General features: G+C 45.3%; 1 protein-coding gene across 1 annotated transcript; it reads left to right on the forward strand.

The window, feature by feature from the left end:
• The first annotated feature begins 3954 nt into the window (after nt 1–3954).
• Nucleotides 3955–8263, forward strand: SPINK2 (serine peptidase inhibitor Kazal type 2). Its single transcript, XM_065061502.1, has 4 exons — nt 3955–4106; nt 4487–4524; nt 5086–5195; nt 8091–8263. Exons 1-4 carry the CDS (start codon nt 4058–4060, stop codon nt 8134–8136), a joined length of 243 nt encoding a protein of 80 aa, XP_064917574.1. The 5' UTR covers nt 3955–4057; the 3' UTR covers nt 8137–8263.
• The last annotated feature ends 371 nt before the right edge of the window (nt 8264–8634 follow it).

The raw sequence follows: 8634 nt of genomic DNA on the forward strand, positions 1-8634 counted from the left end.
TGCAGGAACCCATTCAAATGGGAATTTTCCTGCTATTAAGGCCACTTACTGTTTCTTGCTCTACAACTCTAGTTCTTCCCCATTTTAAAACTTTAAGGATCCACCACCTGTGTCAAAGAGGATATTCCACACCACACTGCTGTCATGGCAGAGATGGCTGGCAGGGACTTCTGGGATCTTTAGCCCACCTCTCCACTCAGAACAGGAGATCTGCCAAAAGCAGATCAGCAAAGTTGTAACCTTGTCTAGCTGAGTCTTGGAAATCCCCAAGGATTAAGATATTGGAGTCCACAAGTCTTCAACACATTTTCTTTCCGAGGACCACCAAGCATGTGACAAATTCAGTTTTTCACAAGGGGACTCAGTTATTTAAAAAGGGACATCAGATAATGGCATTTATCATTCTTTGTCTAGAAGCTTTCCTTGATGTTTAATCCATTCCACATTCAACCAAGTTCTTTTTGCTGCAGTTTATTGATATCCACCTTAATCATTGGCTGTTTCATTTAAGACCTACTCATTACTGACTGTATACAAAAACTATTCCTGTTTTGCTTAGCCTGGTTTAGGAAGACAGGGAACAAACTTCCTCATCCTGGAATAAGCTGGGGCCACCTGTGCCATGACCTTGTGCCAGAGGTTGCCACTTCAGCCCAATGTAGCTGGGGTACTTGTGGATTTTTAGCAGTAGGTCTTTGCTCACCCAGCTGATTTGAACTGATTAAAGAGAGGAAACACTCCCACAGGCAGACCCAAGCAGTCGAGTACGTCCAGCAAGCAGGGCAGTCATGAGTGGCTGAGCATAAACTGCATAGGCAAAGCCATCAAAAGACCTCACCTTCCTGTCACCATCACTAGGGTGATCATGGTCAATGGCCAGTCTTAGCAGCAGGTACATCTCTAGAAGCACTTGACTAGCACTCCCTGGAGCAGCAGCAAGACCGAGGAGTACCAGAAGGGTTTCAACCCCAAAGGTTTTGCTCAGCAGCTGGTTTTATTCTGTTTCTTCCAAGACACAGCCAGACTACAGGCCAACCCTGCTGGAAGTTATGGTAAATACTCAGTCACTTCTTCCTACATAACCACTTTCTTCTGAGGTGAACCTGAGGCTCTGAACTATGCCCTTTGTTGTCCAGGCCAAACACAGACTCCCATGTGCAACATTTCTTTACTCCAAGAGAAGGATACAGGCACGCACTTCTGTTGTAAACCCCACCCTTAGTCAATTCTGCTGCTCTTAACATATTTTAGTCACAAAATCTCTATGTGTTGGATCACAGTCTTGCTAGTACCTAACTACTGGGCAGCAGAAGAATACGAAGTACCTATAAACTCACTAAAGGAACTTTTTCCTTTCAATGAGTTATACACATTTACTTATAAAAGTGACTGAAGTTCAAATAAATTCCAGCTTCCAAGCGCAGAGGCTTATTCACCTAAGCATAAGGCAGAAGCAGACCTTCTCTGTAGGGATGTAACTTCTAATTATGTATTGCTCCCTGCAGCCTATATGCCAGGATCATTATTATCTTCCATGTTTATTAATCAGCTACCTAATGTTAACAAGAAGATAACTTCTAGGAGATATGCAAATAATTCTGAAATTTTCTTTTCCAGTGACTCAGCGTTCGTATCAGAAATGCACTAAAAGAATACAAAGGCTATTAAGAAGCCCTCTGTGTAACTATCATCTTCCTTGCCCCCAGTTCTTAACAATTTATGGAAGAAAAAGGGTATTTTCTAGGAGATGCTCCATCTTGCCAGAAGAAAAGTTATATAACTTATCTTTCATTTTCCCTTTTCTAAAAACCTATATCTGAAATATTATTCAAATAAGACAAAATTAAATACTCTCAGTGGAGAGAATTTGAACAGTGAAACAAAATGCTTTCAGCACTGAGGCTGGACTGGCACCAAGTTAAAATACAAGTGTCCTGTTGAGAGTTAATTAAGCACTTGCAGATTAGTTTTATATATTGTCTCTGCAATATCAAGGAGAAGCATCGAAGACAGAACACATGGCTTTGAATGAGTTAATATTGGTGTCACTGAGAGGCAACTGAAAGGATGTTAAACCAAAATTGTCCCATTGACCCTGTTTATCTGGGATCAAGTGCAACAAATTGATGAGCATGTAGTTAACTCATTGGAAAATACAGTTGCATGGAGAATATATGGGGCGGGGAGAGGGGAGATGTTCTCCTAGGTGACATGATGACAGTACACAACCATTTTGTGTTTGCTAGAATTGTTCAGGGAAAGCTTGCCAACAGCTGGGGCATAGAGATCTTAGTTTGTTGCATTTGGGTTTTTCCCTGTGCAAACACATCTCTGTGCAAGAGCTTTGTGTTTAACTGTTTAGTGCCATGAACTTAAGAAATTAACATCTAAGAATTAACTCCTATCCTTGGTTTTGCTTTCTTCACCTTCAGTTGGCAGCTCTTCCTTTGAAAAAAATCACACCTTCAAGAAGCAAGGAAACCCACCCTGGCCTGACTTGCCAGTATTTAACCCCCTGATGCTCCTTTTCCCAAGGAAATCTCTCTGGGACTTAAAGGTCCCCCAAGGATGGCAAATCCATCAACCACCCCACCAATAACAAGGTAACAGAAAGATGCTCTCTTCTCAAACAGCTTAGCAGGCAAAGTTGGGGTCAAAAGCTAGGGAAGGAGATTAAGCAGAGAGAAATACCCCTCTACGTGCTCCACCAGCCACAAAACATTCTGATTAGGCGTCTTGCTTAATTTTAAGCAAGCCCAAGCCCAGAGGCATTTGCTTGTGATGGGTAGTAACTTCAAAGATATGCTCTGAATGGAAATCTAATGCTACAATCAACTGGCTGAGGTTGCCTGGAGGAACAAAAACACACTCAGCAGACAATAAAATAACCTCACTATGAGGCCATGCAGGCAAGGCACACCTGTCAGAAACACACAGAAGAAAAGCTGACACAGAGACAAGAAGGATGTGTGAGATGCCTGCATATGTACCTGTATGGGACATATCAAAACACTTGACGGGTCTAAACGCCAGCTCTTATACACAGGCATAGGCCATTTTATGTGAAGCCCATAACCTAGATTTTAGGAGGCTGCATAAAAACAATTCCAGAGCCAAACTCTGTGTAAAGCTAACCCTTGAGTTCTGCTAAGCTAACTACTGATACCCACACAGCAGGACAGTGTGCCAAGCCTTTCCAGCGCCCACCAGCCTGGATCCCCATGACTTCGGATGTACACAGGTTGGCTTGATTGCTGGGTTGTATTAATTTTCTCTTCTTCGCAGGGACATACTCATAAATCAGCACAAGCCATCTCATGTAAGTTTATGACAAGACGGGCTATGATCTTAACAGCCACATGGCACTGCACATGTATTTCCAACTTCCCTGTGTTGCTCAAGATATTCTGCAATCAAAGCACAACACTAATGAGGTGAAGTCAAGCAGGAACACCCGGGGAACGCTGAAATCACAGCCAGGCACCTGCCACTAACTCTGCTGCTCCCCTTTACAGCCCTGACGTTAAAGCTTTTTGTTCCATGAGCATGGTCCTGGTAAATTTTCTGCACTGCAGAGCTTCATTAGCTGCTGACTGCAGGATATTTTGGGGGTTCTCAGTGGAAATGGCAGAGATAAGTGACCCCTACTGGTAGGGCAGGCCCAGACTTCCTTGCTAAGAGCAGCATTTGGGCACCTTAACCTCACGTGAGCCCAGCACCCCAAGGAAGGGTCCCTATCCCTCATACACCCCTGGAGAAACCTCTGAAGTTGCTAGCTGCCTCCCCAAGCCCACAGGTGAGACGGTAGCACATCCCTCCCCACCTCTCCCGGCGCCTCCAGCCCCATGGGTGCCACAGTCTCCCTCTCCGGTGCGTCACGGCACCTTCCCACTCCCGTGGGTGCCTCACGGCTCCTCAACCCCCAGGACCTCGCGGCCCACGGCATCCAAGTGCCCCACACCTCCTCCCAGCGCCCGGCGCTCCCGCCCGTGCCCACCCCCGCGCTCCGCCGCGGCCGTTGCGCCCGGCGCCCCCGCCCGTTGCTCCGTTGGTGGACATGGCTGTGCCGGTGCCAGTGCTGGTGTTGCTGCCTGCTCTCCTCGCCGGTACCGGGCGCACGGCGCCGGGGCAGTGGCGGTCGGGGGAGGAGGGGGCGAGCCGGTCCCGGGGAAGAGGGAACCGTGCCGATACCGTGCCCCGGCCCGTTCCGTCCCCAGGGAAGGGGAAACTTGATCCGGTAGCGGGAACCGGCCAGCTTGGGGGATGCGGCCGCCGAATCTAAGCCGGCAGCAGACACCAGCCATCCCGGGGCAGGGAGGAGAACCGGCACAGGACGGTACCGGAACTCCGGCTGGTCGGGGGATGCCGAGACCAGACACCGGCTGATGGGGGACGGGATCGGTGACGGACACGGGCTGGTCCCGGGGAAAGTGGGGGGCGAATCCGGGCAGGACGAGGCACCGTTAACACCTACTACTCTCCACAGGGCTCCTCTCATGTCCCGGAGCCGATGCCAGCGTCCCGGTGAGTGCAGCCTGCCCCGCCGTCCCCGGGAAGGACGATCCCCCCTGCCCTCCATGTTGCCAACCGGGCCCCCGGTGCCGGGCTGCCCCTTCTCTAGGGGAACACCTGACTCTGGCTCCAGAGCCCCGCTCAGCACCAGAAGATGCCCCAAGTGGTCTCTTCCCACAGCTGAGGGACCCCAGAAGCCTGGCAGGCTCTTGCTAAGTGCTGCAGCACATATGCCCTGGTGATCTCCATCTCTCACCAGCTCCATCTGCGGTTACGCTTCACGGAATCTCACCATCCATCTGTGCTGCTAGTGTTAAGATGTCAGAAGGAGCTGTGTTTTGTAGTACCCATATGTCCTGACACCACAGCTCAAGCTGCGCCAGGCAGTAGAAGCGAAGCCTCAAGCTGTAAATTCCCATAAAACCATGGAAGATAATGTGGCACTTTATAACTCTGCCAGCTCCCATTGACCACTCCTTTCAGTGCACAAGTGTGCCACTATTCTTCAGAAGCTGATGAGAGGCTTGTTTCAAATGATGTATCTTAGACTTCTTATGTACCTGTCTTCCCTAGCCTGCTTGCGACAAGTATGGTGTGCCTGGATGTCCAAGGGACTACAACCCAGTGTGTGGGACCGATGGAGAGACCTACTCAAATGAATGTGTGCTCTGCCTTTCAAACAGGTAGTCGCTTCATTGCCACCCTTCCCTTCCCTTCCCTTCCCTTCCCTTCCCTTCCCTTCCCTTCCCTTCCCTTCCCTTCCCTTCCCTTCCCTTCCCTTCCCTTCCCTTCCCTTCCCTATATTCACCCTCACATCCCAATTAACTGATAGATTATTGGCTTTGGATGGTTCGTGCTCTGTTAAACTGCAGTTTTATCCATGTCTTCTCAACTGTCAATCTCTTACAACAGCTTTTGTCATGATACCTGTAAACAGCTTAGACTGGATTCAGTTAGCTGGGAGTACTGAATATTCACTTTCATAATTCTTAAGGAAGAGCATCTCAGAGGGGGGTTGCCTGTCATGTTCATACAGTGCCACATTGCCATTAGTATAATGACAGACTCTTCCATGCTCTCCATCAGAAAACATGAAATATCCCACCCAAAATATAGCTTTTACTAGAAAATGTTTACATTCAATATCCAGTCTCCTGTACTTCCTTTCACAGAGAATTGTATGAAAGCCAAATGTTATGAGAAAATACTATTTTGCCATTCAGATTGTTTAAAAATTGAGAAAATGATCTAATATTTGAGAAAGTATATTTTAATCTTTAACAATTTAATATTTTTTAAAACAAATTGAAAACATAGAATATCAGTTAAGTATGAGCATTGTTACCCCCCATTATGATTGACAGGAAACATCTACAGAGCATCCTCACAATACAAACTCAGAGGAACTGCTTATGAATTTAATTTGATGGTGAAAGGAATTTATGTAAATGAATAACATTATTTCTGTCTCCAGCAGAGAGAACAACAACAGCAGTGATGGGCATGTACAAAATTCAGATCACCAAAATAGAGGGAACATAGGCCAGAATAAGGGAAGTGTCAAAGGACACTTAAGGAAGTAATCTTTTAAAGATAGTGATGAAGTGTGTTAAAGTATGTTTAAGGCATGCTGATCTGCAGAATACGGTAACCTTTTCACCAGAGTGCACCACGAACTACACAAGCAAATGACAAATTGCAATAAGAATTGGTAAATCTACAGTCTGGAAAAAAATAACAACCAGGGAATCAAAGGGCACACAGAGTACAGTCTGTGAAAAGAGGGGGAAAAGAGGTGCTGGCATGTTACATGTTAGGAGCCTGCTCATCTTTGCTGCCTAGAACGAAGTTGGAGTAAGTTATTAAGCAACTGACCAGAGGTAAAAAGAGAGTAAGCAAAGCTGATTCAGATTTGTCAGAAATAATCTGATCAAATCCATGAGATTTAGTTTTTTGGCAAGATAACTGGCCTAGCAGAGTGGAAGTATGGCTCCATGACATTAACAAGGCATTTTACATAGCTTCACTTGACATTTGCATAAGTGCATAAGCAGAGTTACTCAGCTGAAGTTGTTAGAAGGTGAAGTCGCAGCAGTTTGAAATGCTGTGGTTTAAAAGCAGTAGTCAGCATCTTACAGTCAAACTGGAAGGAGCTGGGATTTCCTTTAAATGTAGTATATAATTCAGTATTATTATAATTAATTTGATATCAGAAACAAGACAATAAATATTTGCAAAATGGTATGACATACAAAGATCTACACTGGACAGTATCAAAATTCCCAGAGATCTGGAGAAATGGACTGAAATCAGTACACTAGAAGCCAAAGAGAAGTGCTGAGTCCATGTTGTGGCAATACAGACAGAAGAGTGTCTCACAACCTAAACTGTAACTTTGATATTTCTCTGAGCAGCATGAAGGGCTTTAAGATCCAGCCTTACCTTTCTAGGATGTTTCATCTTTTAGGCATGACCCTTCAGTTCCAGATAGGCACATGGTAGATTCCTGAATACAGCGTAACACATAGCACAAAGGGTTCCATTCTGAAGTGAGCGCTCAAATGGAAATCCAAGGTCTCTTCTACACTTAGTGTCCCTTAGTAGTGACAATAGCTGATCTTAATTTAAAGCAGCCTGGCAGCACCCCAAACACCTCTTTGGACACAGACACAGCAGCTTGAGCTGACTCTGCAGGGTTTATTTAGCATAAGGGCTGTCCTTCAGCCAGAACTTTTCCTTGTATTTTTACATGTTTTACATCCCCTGGGCTTGATTTTTTGCTTTTATCAACTCCACTACCTCTGATTAGAAGATCCCTGATACAATTATTAGTAGACATTGTCCCTGCTCTTGAGTAATCATAATCCTCTTGAATTTTGTGAGGAGTAAACCAGCTTGACTGTATTAAGATAGGGAAGTGAACTGAAGATCTAGGGCAGATTGCATTCTATCACTTTTTTTTTGTATCTACACTTGCTTGGTAAACTGAGACTTGTAAATGCAGCACCCCAAAGTACCATGTGTGGGATTTCCAAAGAAAAAAAAAAACCTAATGTTGCCAAACTAAGGGAGACTTGGCTAAAATTTCTTTAAAGAAGATTTCAGTGTTCAGATTTTAGTGAAGCCTGGGATGCAGAGATGCATCAGGATGCACACCCTTCCCACTGAATTCCCATGTGAAAGGGGGAAATTTTGTAAGCATTAGGACTGATCCTACTTCAGGGAGTGTCAAGTTTTGACTTGCATTAGTGCTTTGTAATGGACACTTTAAACCTCACTGGGAGATTGTCAGGTGGTTTGATACTTCTAAAATTTGTGAATGGCTTTGTCAGGTTTTTATACATAACAAAGCCTGAAGTGCATATGTCTCTGGTAAGTTACTTGCTCTATGTGTGTGATTCATAAATCTTTGCATCACAGTTACTTTGCAGTAATGTTTGCCGTAAGTGATGGAGTTAAATGAATTGCTGCATTTAATTGAACACACAGAAATACATGGGAGAGTCTGCTTTATAAAATGTCTCTGTTAAATTCAAGTGTACTGCTTCTCTTCTAAAATATTTGACTTCTGCTTGCAGTGAAAATAAAAAGAACGTCCAAATTTTCAAGATGGGAACATGCTGATATGGCAGATGGCCACTTTTCAAGAAAATGAGAGGGATGCAGACAGTCCAAATGGAAACAATGCCTTAAATGTACCTTCCTTCTATGCAGCCTGTCTTAATAAATAAGCTTGCCTGTTTAAGCAAAATACTGTTACCATGTTTTAATCGGTGTTTATAAACATAGCAATAACACACTTATAACCTGAATCCCAATTTATTTCCTCATGCAACACAGATCATACAGTAAGAGATGTCCTTACTGTGTCCCAGCAGGTCAGTTGTTTGGAGGAGGAAATGAAGGGGTGCCCAGCACCATTCCCACAGCACCACTGGGAGCAAGGAAGCGCCAGTGCTGCTGCCATGGGCAGTGCTGGTGTCAGCGGCTGCTTGCTGTTTTGGAGAGGGTCTGAGGCCACAGGTGCCCAGGACTTTGGGGAGACACTGGAGGGGTTTCCTCTGTCAGTTGCCAAAGTGCAGTGACAGCAGCTGGACACATATCAGGTCTCTGCCTGGGCTC

The sequence above is a fragment of the Columba livia genome, chromosome 4 (genome assembly GCF_036013475.1).
Source record: "Columba livia isolate bColLiv1 breed racing homer chromosome 4, bColLiv1.pat.W.v2, whole genome shotgun sequence".
In the NCBI taxonomy this organism is placed as follows: domain Eukaryota; kingdom Metazoa; phylum Chordata; class Aves; order Columbiformes; family Columbidae; genus Columba; species Columba livia.